Source organism: Tiliqua scincoides, chromosome 8, assembly GCF_035046505.1.
Source record: "Tiliqua scincoides isolate rTilSci1 chromosome 8, rTilSci1.hap2, whole genome shotgun sequence".
Classification (NCBI taxonomy): Eukaryota; Metazoa; Chordata; class Lepidosauria; order Squamata; family Scincidae; genus Tiliqua; species Tiliqua scincoides.
The window spans coordinates 26,487,770-26,503,345 of NC_089828.1; the positions used below are offsets into that span (position 1 = coordinate 26,487,770).

The 15,576-nt window shown below is 44.2% G+C and overlaps 1 protein-coding gene across 4 annotated transcripts in view; it reads left to right on the top strand.

Annotated features, from left to right (window-relative positions):
* Positions 1–15,576, top strand: part of TLN2 (talin 2) — a 225,182-nt gene that overhangs the window by 174,727 nt on the left and 34,879 nt on the right. For all 4 annotated transcript variants that reach the window (XM_066636592.1, XM_066636591.1, XM_066636593.1 and 1 more), the window contains 12 exons: positions 408–551; positions 680–841; positions 2,511–2,651; positions 3,044–3,225; positions 4,288–4,420; positions 7,673–7,774; positions 10,004–10,174; positions 11,103–11,249; positions 12,007–12,108; positions 12,883–13,002; positions 14,585–14,731; positions 14,840–15,006. In XM_066636592.1, coding sequence (XP_066492689.1) covers positions 408–551; positions 680–841; positions 2,511–2,651; positions 3,044–3,225; positions 4,288–4,420; positions 7,673–7,774; positions 10,004–10,174; positions 11,103–11,249; positions 12,007–12,108; positions 12,883–13,002; positions 14,585–14,731; positions 14,840–15,006 — 1,718 coding nt within the window. The remainder of the gene's footprint in view (positions 1–407; positions 552–679; positions 842–2,510; positions 2,652–3,043; positions 3,226–4,287; positions 4,421–7,672; positions 7,775–10,003; positions 10,175–11,102; positions 11,250–12,006; positions 12,109–12,882; positions 13,003–14,584; positions 14,732–14,839; positions 15,007–15,576) is intronic.

Genomic DNA, 15,576 nt, shown 5'->3' on the forward strand with positions numbered 1-15,576 from the left:
GGTAGTCAGACCAGGGTCTGTTTGGCAGTGGCACCAAGACCATAGAATTCACACTCTGGGGAGGCTCATTCTGCTACCTCACTCCTGATTTCGAGATGCTTGACAAACAGAGGTCTCCTTCAGGCTTCCTTTGGGGCAATCTTATTCTTTCAGAGTTTACTTCCTTAAGTCATAAATGTTTCTTACACTATTTCTCTGATTTATTGTATTATATTTGATTATTGTTTTTAATTTTGAAAATACTCTTTAATTTGTGAAACATCTTATAAGTCCTTTGGGCCAAATGTCAGACAGAAATTTTTCTATTAAATTACTAAATAAGTAAAGCAAATGAAAAGGCATACGTGTGACGACGCTCTCAGAGATGTTACCATTTCTTTGGTTTTGCTTTTGTCCTCCCTCCCCAGGCTGCTTACCTGGTTGGCATCTCAGATCCCAACAGCCAAGCTGGTCAACAGGGTCTTGTGGATCCTATCCAGTTTGCCAGGGCCAATCAAGCTATTCAGATGGCGTGCCAGAACTTAGTGGACCCAGGAAGTAGCCCATCCCAGGTAACACACCGTGGGGCAACTGGAGGCATTTTGCTGTTCTGAGCGGTTGCACTACTGGGCGAGAGCTCCACTTTGGGATCCTTTCCAGGTCTTGGATTGTACCCAAATGCGTGTGTTCCGAATTCCAGGTTTTATCAGCCGCCACCATTGTGGCAAAGCACACGTCTGCCCTGTGCAATGCCTGCCGTATCGCTTCATCTAAGACAGCCAACCCCGTTGCAAAGAGGCACTTTGTCCAGTCTGCCAAAGAGGTTGCAAACAGCACAGCTAACCTGGTTAAAACAATCAAGGTAGGAGAGTCATCTGGGGCAGCACTGATATAGTTAACAATCAAGACATCCTCAGCTGAATAAGAATTAAATACAGCTCATCCTTTAGGGGGGTTCAACAAAAAAAAAAAATCAACTCATTTTTTAGAGGGCAATTTTTCCATCTGTGGAGAAATGGAGTTTGCAATCCACAGGAACACATTTCTGAATCTCTCAGGAAGCCATTAGCTGTGACTAGTATCCTTGAGAACAGCTGTGCTCCTTGAGTGCTGTTAAACATATTGTGATTATGTTGTTGAATGTAATTCTGTTTTTCATGGTGAGTTGCCTCCCATCCTTGTTGAAAGAGAAAGAAGAACTTGTTTAGGTCAAAGTGGGGGAGATCAAACTCCAGGTGTGAAGCTTAGAAAGGGGGCAGGAGAAAATGACACTGTGCGAGTGGAAAATAAAAGGCAGGGACTTATTTCTGGTGGACCTCTCCACTGAGAAGGAGCCTTATGTCTGAGAGGATGTGCTGTCAGTTTCAATACATTGATATCAGTTTCAATACATTATTTTAGGGTGTTTCTGAGCCCAGATACATAAATCTTTGGGTGGCCACATCCTGTTTTAAAAATGAATGAAAGTCTCACAGCCCACCCTGTGATCTGTTGATTATACTATTACTGATATTGGATTGTAATTTTTTATATTCTTCTCTGGTAATGAGGCCAACCCAAGATCTGACTGCACTCAGAGGCAGGGCGCTAAAGGTCATGTCCCCATATCCTGTAGTACATGGTAGCATGTCAAATGCTATCCCCTTTTCCCTACCAACTTACCAAGGCATGAAGAGCAATACTGCTACTAGTCCTCTTACATTCCCTGGATTTGGAGAGAGAGATGTCTTCTGTCTCACCACTGACCTTCATACTTCCTCATCTCCTCCTCCTCCTTTTCCTTTTTTAAATCCAAGGTGTGCAGGAGGGAGGGGAAAGATGAAGAGGAGTTGCTGTTGGCAATGGACAGCAGAAGTGAATGGAAGCAGTGGGCAGAGGTGTTAGCACCTGCTAATCTACCTCCTGAAGTCACAGGCCTAGTCCACCTTCTGAATGAGCTGGCCCAGTAACAGAAGCCATTGCAGAAATTGCTATGACAAAGAGAAAAGATGTAAATATTTTAAATAAATTATAAGAACTTCTAGCCATATCTGCACATACTCTATCTGTTCTTCCTGTGAATGGATCTACCCCTGAGCCTGTGACACCAAAATGTGTTTCAGGAGATGGCTTGCGTCATATCCCTCCTGTCCAGGCTTAACAGAATTCAGGAACCAGCCAAGAAACATCAAGGAATTTGGAGGAGGGCATTTGTTAGGAAGACACAACTACAAATGAAGAGCTTGTGAATGGGTCTCGGTATTAGGGTGATGAGGTGGAATGGCCAGTTGGTGGAATTATTAGAAAAGTTTTCAGAGGGTTGAATTTTGGGATCTCTCTCTCTCTCTGAGGCTAAGCTAAGTTTACCACCCAGTGTGCTTTGCAGATCAGTGAGAAATGTGAACTCAGATCTTCCCAGTCTATCCAGTACTTATTCTCTATCCATTGCACCACACTCACTTTCACCACTTAAGAGTCAGGAGATTTGACAGCATCTCTCGATGATTTGCACCTTGCATCCTTGAACCCTAAATTTATTTTTCCTTGTTTAGGCCTTGGATGGCGACTTCTCAGAAGACAACCGTAACAAGTGTCGAGTTGCAACTGCCCCACTAATTGAAGCAGTGGAAAATCTGACAGCCTTTGCATCAAACCCTGAGTTTGTCAGCATTCCAGCTCAGATTAGTGCAGAGGTGAGAGAAGAGCTTCCTTAAATTACCTCTATGATGATGGGGAGCCCATGATCTCCTCTTCCGCTTTCTGATGTTTGAATAGGCAACAGCCTGAAAAGACAAGAGCTTGTTCACAGCATCTTAGGCTGCAATCCTATACACAATTATTTGGGAGTAATTCCTATTGAACTCAATGAGTCTTACTTCTGAGTAGGCATGTATAAGATTACGCTGTTAGTTCCTCTTCCTGTTCTTTCTGGAAGGGAACAGGCTACATTCTCTAAATCACATTTTGTCACGTCACCTACACCGCAACTCTGTGGATAAGACAGACGTTCTGCAATGCTTTATTCTTCTGTTAAGAGTTGCTACTGGAATAACATCTGATGTCTTCCCTCCCTGCAATCTCCCAGGGCTCTCGTGCACAGGAACCCATTTTGACTTCAGCCAGAACCATGTTGGAGAGCTCTGCTTCATTGATCAAAACTGCTCGCTCACTGGCCATCAACCCAAAGGACCCACCTACCTGGTCTGTTCTTGCTGGGCACTCACACACAGTGTCAGAGTCCATTAAGAGCCTCATCACTTCCATTAGGTACATCTTCTTTTTTTACAAAAAATTGAAACACTTATCCTGTGAATGCAATATGTATCACCCCTCTTTGCAATTCCCTTTATTGTATTTTCCACCCTCCACACTCAAACACCCTTCCTTATCTTGTGTACTTTTAAACTCATCACCTCTTACATTTCCTGGCATCTGGCACTCCTGTCTCCAAATTTCTTTGCTCCTTACCTGTGTTATCTGCCTGCCTGTAAGAGAAGGATTACTCTTCATGCATCCGATTAGCTAGATCAGCATTCTCCAAACTCGAGACGGCTGTGTCTGGGAAAAGCCTTTCCCAACCCAACCAGCGCCTACCATTCCACCATGGTGCCACTTCTTTTTCAATTCAGTTGCTGCAGTGGGATGCTCTGGGCAATCACATATATTGCCCAGCATTCCAGCAGGCTGTGCAACAGGATGTCTGGGAAGACGTGACTGCCCAGAGTGTCCCTGTGCAGCGATCGAGTTGGAAGAGAAGTGGCTCCATGGTGGAACCGTAAAGAGGGAGGACTTTTTCCAAACCCTGGATCTGGTCTGTGGGCCAGGAGAGCCCTGCGCTAGATGATAGTTAAGAGAAGTTTATGCTATGATAAATGTGTGGACTCCCAATATGCCAATAAAGGTTTATCGAAATCAATCATGATAAATGTGTTAGGGCGCAATCCTAACCCCTGATGTCAGTGCTCTCCACCACTGGCATAGCGATGCCAATGGGGCATGTGCTGCATCCTGCAGTTGGGTGTCACTAACAGAGGCCTCCTCAAAGTAAGGGAATGTTTGTCCCCTTACCTCAGAGCTGCATTGCCCTTATGTCAGTGCTGGAAAGCACTGACATAAGGAATTAGGATTACGCCCTTAGACTTTAAAGTGCCATTAGACTTTCTTGGTTGTTTTTACTTGCAACATTGTGGGCCTGTCCTCTTCTTATCACAGGGGTTTGTCTCTTACCATAGGGGTTCTTACAAATAGAGGTCATGCTAGAGGTATGTAGCATATTAACTAACAGGGTTGCTGCCTTCCGCTTTATTCACCTTGTGTTCACTGTAACAGAGACAAGGCCCCAGGGCAGAGAGAATGCGACTACTCCATTGACGGCATCAACAGGTGTATTCGGGATATTGAACAGGCCTCCCTTGCAGCAGTCAGTCAAAACTTGGCCACACGGGATGACATTTCTGTTGAGGTATGGAAAACTGTGCATTCAAGGGAGAAGGAAGCAAATTACCCTCTCGGCCGGATGCTTGTGTTCAGTTCAAACAAAGTGAATGCGAGATAGGAGGGAGCAACACTACCCAGATAAAACACTATTAAATCTTGTGAGGTTGTCTGCTATCAGTAAGTCAGTAGAAGTCTTGCAGACTGTCTTGTGGATGGGCAAAGTGCATCTGGGATGCTCAAGAAGTGTTCTGCAAGCAGCAGAACAAAACATCTGTAGGAAAAAGACTTTTAAATTTACCTTTTCTCTTGGCAAGCAGTTCAGGGAATTGTCTTGTTTAAAAGATAGGTCATAATGAGGAGAAAAGAGAGATGGAAACCAGGATCAAAGGAAAAGTTTGCTTGTAATGTAAACGAAGAGGGAGAAACTTTAGCATTTGACAACTTGTCAGAGCCAAACTCTGCAGCCAAGTTTCCTTTCCTTTTCCATCTTTTAAGGCCAGGAAGCCAGAACTGTGCTTGAAGGTTAATCAACTCCTGCTTTTCACAAGCAGAACAGAGCTTGGCCTAAAATTATGCTAAAGTGGTATTTGCCATGTCAGAGCTACAATTCATTTTGCAGATACTTCTCTATGCATTGCTATTTCATTATAAGTAGGTTGTGGGAGGAATAACACAAAGCTTTGTTAATATGAGTATTTCTACTCATTTCAAGTGGTTTTAACGTCTCATATAAGTTATTGCAGCGGTTCCCAATCTTATCGGTGCCACGACCCACCTCATCCTCCACAGTGGGTCAAAACACTTCTAATGATGCTGAGGAGGCCTCTTCTGGGTTGTGCCAGGCCAGCAACTCACCCTGCTGGCCCCCATGGGTCTCAGAATGGCCCACAGAAGCCTCTAAAAGCCACTCCCAGATTTCAAAGGCAAACCGGAAGTTATCTCTGAAAACAAGGAATGACTTTTGGAGGCTTTTGTGGGCTACTCTGAGGCTTGCAGAGGCCAGTGGAGTGAATCACTGATCCAGCACAACCCGGAAGAAGCCTCTGGGAACCACCCACTGCCTCCAGAATGGCTCTTATTTGGAGCCATTCAGAAAAAAGGGTGGGTGGGAGGGCCCAGCCCACGACCCATCTCACATGGGCTCACAACACACCAGTGGGTTGTGTCCCACAGTTTGGGAAAGGCTTTATATTATTTACCCTAATCTAGGACAGCACTATTCTCCTTATATTGCAGATGGAAAGCTGAGGCAATAGGGGTTTGTGTTAAGGCTCCCTTGGGGCTGAGGTGGGATTTGTGCCAGCAACTTCCCATCTCATCACCTTAGGCATGACATTGCATCTTTTCTCATACATCTTGCCAAACAGCATGATTGTTCTTCTCTGTAGTATACTCTTACAAAGACTGGGCTGCACCAGTTGCTTTGGCTGAATATTCTGGCTTGCTGATTGTGATTTGGGCACACCACAGTTTCCTGAGTTCACATGAAGCAGGATACTTTGGTTTCTTCTAACCCCAACCGGGAGTGGGGAGCATGTGAGCCCCAAGTGCATGCTTGTAACAAAAAACCATGGTGGTTTGTTATGTCTGAAACCAGCCATCCTAAAGTTAATCCAGAGCAGAGGCAACAGTTGTTTCCAAGTTTTGTGTCCTCTCAACAGAGATGGGAGCAGGTGCTGTCAAGCGGAATTTGAAGAAGGGTATTTATTGAGGTCTGAGAAGATGCAGCAAGCAGCAGATGCTGTAGAACAATGGAAACCATAGTAAATTAAAATAATAATGTAAAATAGATTAGGCCTTTTGTTAGTCTTCTGATGGTTGTGCCCAAGTGATAGAACTCTCAGTTCAGGGAGATCCATCTGGCTTCCTCCCTAATGGCTTTTAAACATTGACTGAAAACCTTTTTGTTGCAGCAGGCTCCTGGCTGAGCTGGCTTATAATTTGCCCTTCCCGCTGACATTTTTGATGGTTTGTCATGAATATGTACATGTTAGGCCTAGGTTAGCATGTGGAGCCTGAACCAAACTAAGTCAGTAACTTAGAGAAGTGGCTTAGAGAACTTAGAGAAGTGGCTAGCAGTTCCCAGCTGCAAGAATGTGAGTAAATAAACAAGAATTACAACCCCTTGGAATGTTTAACACCTTAGGAGAGGCGCCCGATCAAGCGGAATGGAATGCAGCTATGGATCTCCAGTTGGGAGGGGTAAGAACTAGGAGGGCTAGCAACCAGGCCAACTTTAAAAAGGTTCTGTCCTCAAAAGTTTCTGATTGGACAATCTAAATAAGTGTGAAGTCACCTCAGCACTATTAGCATAAGAAGTACGTATAATAATGAGTGCCCCAAGGGGTGTGTGTGTTCCTTCTTGAACAGAGTTTTTGGTAAAACTCTGTTCAAGAAGGAACACACACACCCCTTGGGGCACTCATTATTATACTTCTTATGCTAATAGTGCTGAGGTGACTTCACACTTATTTAGATTGTCCAATCAGAAACTTTTGGTGCAACATCCTGCACGCTTGTGAGCTCCAATTGTCCACCATGGGCACCTGGCCTCACAGGTAGCCTGGAGCTAAAAGATCTACAAGAGAAGCTGACCCAGGTGAGAGATAGGGATTAACAGAGATAGCCAGCTAGCTTTATTATTTTATTGCTGATATGTTTCCTAGATGTTTATGCCTCTAGCATTTGCTGCCTTACTGTAACTTTATGTAACCTTATGTACTTAATAAACTAAAATCTCTTTTACCAAGTTGTTTTATTGCCTGTTGGGGACAAAGGTTCAGAATCCTGCCTAGCCGTTCAGCAAGCTACCAAGTGCTCATTGAGGTCTAGTAACTTGAGGACTGAAGCTTTAATTGGAGAAAGCGCTCAGTGCCTGCAAGGGATAGAATTAAGCCTAGAGGGTCTCAGTGTCCCTGGACAGAGGCACTGGCACATACAGCGTGGTGGCAGTACTACTGGACAGGGGGGCCTTGTGGGCTTTAGGGTTCAAGAGCCAAGAACTCTGAGCACCCCAAACCTCCCTAAGTTTGCGACTTGGTTGTATATCTGCTGCATCTGTTTGTTGTTAGGGCTTAAAGCATTTTTTCATTATTTTGCTTATTTTTGATGTGAGCCCCCTTAAACATGTTGGTCTCAAAATGGGAAGACAGGATACAAATATGGTTAAACAATTATTTATCCATGCTTGTGGGGGATCTCTGTTATTTAATGGAACTACCCTGTGCAATTTAATCAGACTCTTTGGTGGCTTGTTGACATCTTTGTTGCTTCTCAGGCCTTGCAGGAGCAACTGACTTCGGTGGTCCAGGAAATTGGGCATCTCATTGATCCCATTGCCACGGCAGCTCGAGGGGAAGCTGCTCAGCTTGGACACAAGGTAGGAGCCCTGGAAACTGCAAAATGGGAGGAGGGTGGCAGCAGCTCCCACTAGCTGCATGGATCAGTGCCAGCATTGAAGAGCTGGCTTACATGGGAACGTGCCGGAGCTCTCCCAATCTGTCCGATGGATGTTGGAAGATTCACCATGGTGCTTAATCCATTAGGGCTGCAATCCTCTACACACTTTCCTAAGAGGAAATGGTGTTCATTTAACACAATTGGACTTACTTCTGAGTAGACATGCATAGGATGCACTGCAGGAGAGTCTCTTACACCAATTAATGGAAAAGTAAAGGAGCTACATGGAAGTGGGAAAAAGTAACCAAGGGCTATGTCAATTGAAATGCCAACTCTTACCAGCGTTAAATACCTTTATGCCAGCATTTAATTACGATAGATCTCCCCTCTCTCTTGTGGCTGAAGAGAGATCATCTTTCTTTATACACTTAGATTTCTACTTGCTTCCATGTCAGTTTTAAAATATGTATTCATATTAATATCAATATCATGTTGCTTTTCTACGTAAAAGTTCACAAAGCAGTTTACAGAAAGTATCAAATATGTAGATAAATGGTTCCTTTTCCCAAAAGGGTTTACAAGCTAAAAAGATGCAGAAGAAACATATTTTCCAAGGTAACTAGGGACAGTAAAATAACAGAGGCCTGTGAATTTGAGGGTCAGAAAAAAAAATTTTCAAAGTTTATGGTGGTTTTATATGAAAGGGGTGCTGATTCCAAAATTGTCATTAGTTTTGCCCTATTACATCTAGTTTCGGAGATACATTTTAGCCTCATTAGTGAATGGTTCAAGCAGCTTCCTTGTGAGGAAGCTGCTTGAACCATTCATTAACAAGACTATGCCGTATCGCCAAAATTTGACATGATAGTGCAAAACTGATGCCATTTTTGGTATCAGTGCCCCAAATATACCCACAAATTGGTCTAACTTTTAAGACAGCAAAATGTGTGTTGGCCTGTGTAATTGGATTTGATGTCAGAGTTCTTGTGCAGTTGTCAGTGTGCCTTCAAGAGAGAAGGATTTCGGTTCTATGGGCAGGAGGTCTGGTCTAGAGGGGGCAGGAGGTCTGGTCTAGAGGGTAGAGCCTCCATTTGCCTGAAGATTAACATCCACAAGGTCGCCAGTTCGAGGCCACCGGCACCATGCGACCTTGAAGCAGCTGGCAAGCTGCAGCTGAGCTGTTCCATCTGCTCGGAGCGTGGGAGGATGGAGGCCAGAATGTTAAACCAGATCGGAGTGTAACACCTTGAATGTGGTGGTTCTTGAAAAAGAGAACCTTCTTTCAATTTGTAAAAATCCCTGCGTGGATTTAATAAGCCTGCCTGTGTAAACCGCCTTGAATAAAGTCTTGAATAAAAGACCAAGAAAGGCGGTATATAAATACTGTATATTATTATTATTATTATTATTATTATTATTATTATTATTATTCTATAACAGATATGCCTGCAGAGAGAGAGGCAATGCCCTTGTATTTATGAGTGGTTTCACATGTTCAAAGTGCTTCACATATATCACCTCAGTAAACCTGTACAACAATCCTGCAAGGTAGTTTCATATTCCCATATTTAAAGGGGAAGGTGAGGCTGAGAGATTAGTTCCTTGCCAAAAAAAAAATGTGGAAATGAGCAAAGCCAACCCAAGACTTCCCAGCAGTGCAGCAAATGTCTGTCCCTTATCTGACAGTGTGCCAGCTGCTGCCTCCTCCATTGCTCCCCCTCCCACTCCCTGAATTTGAAAAGGCAGAAGAGAGCAGAAGGGGAAGTGTGGAGGAGAGGAGGACTCTCTCCTCCTCCTCACTGTGGAGATGGTTTACCCACTCTGCCCCGTCAATCTCCCAACTGAGGCCAATGTTCCAGTCGGCCCCATGAGTGAACTAGCCTTGCTAGTGATATGATGACTGAGGCAAGATCCAGGTCAGGATTAATATTTATCACTAATACTGTTGGCTTCCTGTGCTACTCTAACAAACTTAGGATGCAATCCTAACCCAATTTCCAATCCTGACATAAGGGCAATGCAGCTCCTAGGTAAGGAAACAAACATTCCCTTATTTTGAGGAGGACTCCATGAGTGCCCCCCAACTGCAGGGTGCAGCACATGTCCCATTGGCACAGCTATGTCAGTGCTACAGAGTGAGTTAGGATTTGGGTCTTAGTTTGTCTCAGTGCAGTACTGGATGTTTGAGGCTGTCCTCTTTTGTTGTCAGGTTACTCAGCTAGCCAGCTACTTTGAGCCATTGGTTCTCGCTGCTGTTGGCGTTGTCTCCAAGCTGATGAATCATCAACAGCAAATGACGTTGTTGGACCAGACCAAGACTCTAGCGGAATCTGCCCTCCAGATGCTCTATGCAGCTAAAGAAGGAGGAGGAAATCCCAAGGTATGCCACTCTCTGGATTGCAGGAAGAGGCTGACATCATCTAAAGGGGACCTTCTGAGATGGAGCATTACAAAATGTGATCTTTCACCTGCAGTCTGAACAAGCACAGCCCATTCTGCTACCACACTGTTCTACACATGTAGCCCAGGCCTTAGTTGTTCCATAAAGTATCTTCAGTTTATCAAGAGAAGCTTTCAAAGACAGACTATTTGTCTGTTGTGAATCTAAAAATATGGTGAGCAATCAAGCCAAGTGCTGATGGATGATGAGAGACTCTGGAGATATTCTTTAATGGCCCTCATACAGACATATGTAATTAAAAATCCAGACTTCAGTAATCATCTCTGCCTGATTATGGTCTCCCTTGATGAACTCATGAAGCAAATGCTGCATTTTCCTGAAGTTTTGGGTGAGGGGGGAAGAACTGAATGTGTTTTCAAGGATTCTTTTTACTTTTACGGTTATGGATTGGAGAGAGAATGGTCTGTTCCCCACTCTCCTGCTTTAACACATCTGGGATGTGACCCCTTACTGTTGCTTTCTTTCCACTGTGGTTAGAAGTCCTTAATTCCATATAATAGCAAAATGTATAACAATATTTTCCATGTGTGTAGCTCTTTATGAGTGTGCAATATGCTTCACATGAAGTACGTATCTTGATGGAACCTTTACAACCACCACCCTGTAATGTTAGTAGCATTATCCCCATATTGCAGATGGAAAGGTTGAGGCTGAGCGGGGAATGGCTTGCCTAAAGCCACTGAGTGAGTTCAGTGCAGAGGTAAGGTTTTAACTGGGGACGTTGTCATGTCACCAAGCGCAAAAGTCTTATTTTTAAATTAAATTGAAGGGGCACAGAATGTGATTTTCTATTACATTGGACAGAGAGAGTGGTAGCTCAATGTATTTTGTCTGTTTCTCTTATCAGGCTTCACACACTCATGATGCCATCACAGAAGCTGCACAGCTGATGAAGGAAGCAGTGGATGACATCATGGTGACCTTAAATGAAGCCGCAAGCGAAGTTGGCATGGTGGGCAACATGGTCGATTCCATTGCTGAGGCCATGAGCAAGGTCCGTAAGGAGCTCCCGGAATCCTATATTTATTGCTATTTCTTTTGAGCTGATCCCTGACTTATGAGAAGGCTCAAGCTAGCTTGCTATGGTCATATAAAAGCTGTCTTTTTCACTAATAATTTGGCAACTCTGTTTTCCTTGCCTTTTTCTTCATGTTGTTCTGATGACTAGCAAGATACCCATTGTTATAACAAGTTATGTGTGTGTGTGTAGGGAGAGAGAGCTTCTACTGCAAGGCCCCTGGGGTGGGGACAAGCTGCAATTCTATGATCCCTCTTTCTCCCATAGAACAGAGAAATCAGCTGCTCTTATATGCATGTCTCTTCCCCTTTATCTGCATGGTCTGCTCTAGACATAGACAGAACTTTGGGAAACTGGCTTATACAGTATATATGTTAAGTCCTTTATGGTAGAAAGAGCCCCCAGCTCAAACTCTCAAAGGCTGGGCAATGCAATGCAAATGTAGATTTATTGGTATTTCTTTTGTCAATCACTGTGGTTATGGCAGGATATCCCCACATCTTTCTCCTCCTCCCTTTCACTCTTAACAGTTCTTGATAATTCTGCACACTGGAAATTAAATGGCACCAAAACATGCAGGAAGTATCTGTGAGAATCTAGCGTCTGATGAGACTGTTTTTAATTTGCATTATTTATTCAAGGCTGCAAGAGCATTTTTAGCTGCCTTGCACTGCTACAAAGACTGTTTTGGACTGCCTTCCTTCTCAACCTTCCCTCTCTTTGCTTCCCCCAGCTGGATGAGGGCACACCACCAGAGCCCAAGGGATCCTTTGTGGATTATCAGACCACCGTAGTCAAGTACTCTAAAGCTATTGCTGTAACGGCCCAAGAAATGGTAAGAACAAGAAGTGGTTGGATTGGGCTGTAACCCAAGAACCTTAGTACTAACTGTTTCATTCTGCATTCTTTTTTGTAAGCTTGTGCACCCAAACACCTTTGTGAAGCACACAAGCAGCCTCCTGCTGTTTGTCCCCAGCAACTGGTAATCAGTGGTATACTGTGTCTGAATGTGGAGGTTCCATTTAGCTAGCATGGTGATATTCAGAATAATTGTTGTTTGCTCTTTTTTAACGTGGTCAGGAAGTGATCACTAGTACTTTCCAGGACCTGCTTAAGGAGGTGGTGTTGGACCATAATGGTATACATTTTCTCCTTGATTGTAATTGTACTGTGGTTATCCTTTTGGCTCCCCCATTGTGTGGAAGAAGGCACGGTACCCAGTTTTGCCTTTCATTCATTCATTTTAAACATGCTTGTTGTGTTTTGCTTGGATCCTTTCCAGTGGCAGTACTAGTGGGGTGTGGGGGTACAGACAGTACTGGGTGTCACCATCGGGGGGGTGACACCAAAGGAAGGAAAGGAAAGATGGGCAGGTAGACCTGGGCTCCACATCAGGAAGCCCTGTAGACCCAGACTCCCAAGACTTTTCTGGCTCTTTTGCCCCCTCCCCTCTGCACTGGGTGACATCAACCTTATTGACATTACTGATGCTTTCCATGTCCAGCAAATGACTACCCACATGTCACTTCTCAAATCCTGCAGGTTAGCAAGTTCTTCTTCATCTGTATCATCTTCTGTTGCTCATTTTTTGTTGTTTTTTTTCCCCCAGATGACAAAGTCAGTTACCAACCCTGAAGAGCTAGGAGGGCTCGCATCACAAATGACCACTGACTATGGGCACCTGGCTTTCCAGGGACGAATGGCAGCTGCTACTGCGGAACCAGAGGAGGTCTGCAACCTTTGAATTTCTTTTAATGAATATGCCATAGCTTTGACAGGAATGTGTATCTTGTGTAATTAGGTGGAGCACCCAGAAGATCTGATGCAACCTTCTCAAAGTCTGGCTTTTCCTTTGACATCACACAGAAATTAAATTTGCAGTCCCTTACTTTTTTTTCTGAAGTTTCAGAATGCAAACATAAATCTAGAGAAAGGATGCTTTTCCGCTGTATCCATTGCCTGTTGTATTTTTGTGACATCCACAATAAGGATCTGCAAGCGGAGGTAACTGAGCCAAATCTGGTCAGAGGAATAGCTCCTGGCCTTCTCATTGCCAATCCAATGCAAAAGGAGTAGGAAGGGAGCTGTTAAGTCTTGTCCTGGCTTCAAGCCAAACTGTAGCTGGGAGGGAGGGTCCAATTGCAATGCAGGCAGATGAGAGCATCTATAGGGACAAGCAGCAGCAGATGGGATCAAGGCAGGCTGGGATCAAGTTCTGAATCAGGTAGAAGATTATCAGAAAGGGAGGGACAGGCAGAAAGTATAGCCAGGGCCAGGCTGGAGACTAATTCCAAAAGAAAACAACTAGAGGTGAGGTAAGCCAAGCCAAGAGAAGAGTTTGTGCTGCTACCCTAATGAGTTGCTCAGGTTGAGGAATTGTGACTGGACTAAGTGTGGCATAAAACCAACCTGGCCCATATTGGCTCCTCAGATCACCTGGACCAGTGCTAGCCCTGGCCATTGTGGAGGCATTGCATACAGCTGAGATCAGGCCAGTAACTTCCTCAGCCTAAGAGATAAATACTCTAGTCATGCGAGAAGCATGGCACCTGGGCCCTTATGCCAGGTTCAAGACCCACCATGCCAAACAGTAGCAGTGCCTTTGGATCAAAGGGTGGTGTCCTTCTTTTGTCCTCCCCCTCTCCATCCTCAACTGACCCCTCCAGCAACGCTTTGATCACAGTGGTTTTGTACTGAGTCATACCAAAGTGGTTTTTTTGTCCACTTTTTTGAGCATGCCAATGGGAGGATGGAACATGCAACTAGATAGTAATGTCAAATGACAGCAGTTTTTTCAGGCCTGTAAAAAGTACTGTCTTTTGGTGCATTTGGCTTACTAGGAATAATGTAATAAGAGACTCAGGAGGAGGTTGACCTGCTTATTTCTCCCTGCTATACACTGATGGCAACTTATTTCTCAACTGCTGATGTCAGCCTGACAGAGGGACTCCCGCAGGGAGATCCGCTCGGCATCTGTGTCACTGCATTTCAGTGGGTGCCTTACATTGTATTATTTAGTACAAAGAGTTGTTAATGTCAGTTTGGTTTGGGTTACTGTTTGTTAGACTCTGATTTGCTCTTACTGCTGCTTGGAGCTAATGATTTTTTTAACCTGCTGCTGTGAATTTCTACTGTTCATGTATTATTGTTTTAATGGTTTTGATCTTCTTCTATATAGCAGAAAGGTGGCTTAAAAATATTGTAAATATAGCAGGAGCTGTTGTGCAAAAACATTTTCTTTAAAAAGGTGCCAACTGGTTTTTCTTTCTCTTTTCCCTTATACTTTCTTTCTTAACCTTTTGGCTATCCAGATAGGCTTCCAGATCAGGACACGGGTTCAGGAACTGGGGCATAGCTGTATCTTTTTAGTCCAGAAGGCTGGAGCACTACAGATCTGCCCTACAGATAGCTATACCAAGAGAGAACTGATAGAATGTGCTCGCGCTGTCAGTGAAAAGGTGAGTGGCCAGTGTCCTGCCACATGGCCCGTTTGCATGTCAAAATGAACTCCTTTCCCACTAAACATGAGTTTTCTTTGCAGCAGCCTTTCCTTGTGCTTTTGGCAGGTATCCTTGGTTCTGTCGGCCCTTCAGGCAGGGAACAAAGGCACCCAGGCATGTATAACCGCTGCCAGCGCCGTGTCAGGAATTATTGCTGACCTGGACACCACCATCATGTTTGCCACGGCTGGGACGCTGAATGCTGAGAACAACGAGTCATTTGCAGACCATAGGTCAGTTGGGGTGGAGTGTGTGTGTTTCAAATTGCAATGCTTGCTTTCAATCATTGAGTCTCAGAACAAACTTAAAACAGTAACTTTAATCAAGATCAGCTTCTACAGAGGACTTGCATTTATTATTAATTATTATTAACAGTATTTATATACCGCTTTTCAACTAAAAGTTCACAAAGCGGTTTACAGAGAAAAATCAAATAACTAAATGGCTCCCTGTCCCAAAAGGGCTCACAATCTAAAAAGATGCAAATGAATACCAGCAGACAGCCACTAGAACAGACACTGCTGGGGTGAGATGGGCCAGTTACTCTCCCCCTGCTAAAAAAGGAGCACCCACTTGAAAAAGTGCCTCTTACCCAATTAGCAGGGATTTAGCTTCTAGCTCTGCAGTAACTTAAGAAAATGGAGAAGGTGTGGCCTAAACGAGTCCCCACGGAATCTGGTATAAATCAGCTCCCAATGTGGCTGATTTTCATATTTGCTACAGGAGGTAGAGCAGATGCTAGGTCGACTTGTCAGAGGCAAAACTGAATTGTGGTTGCTTGGTCCAGGTGCTATATATGTGAG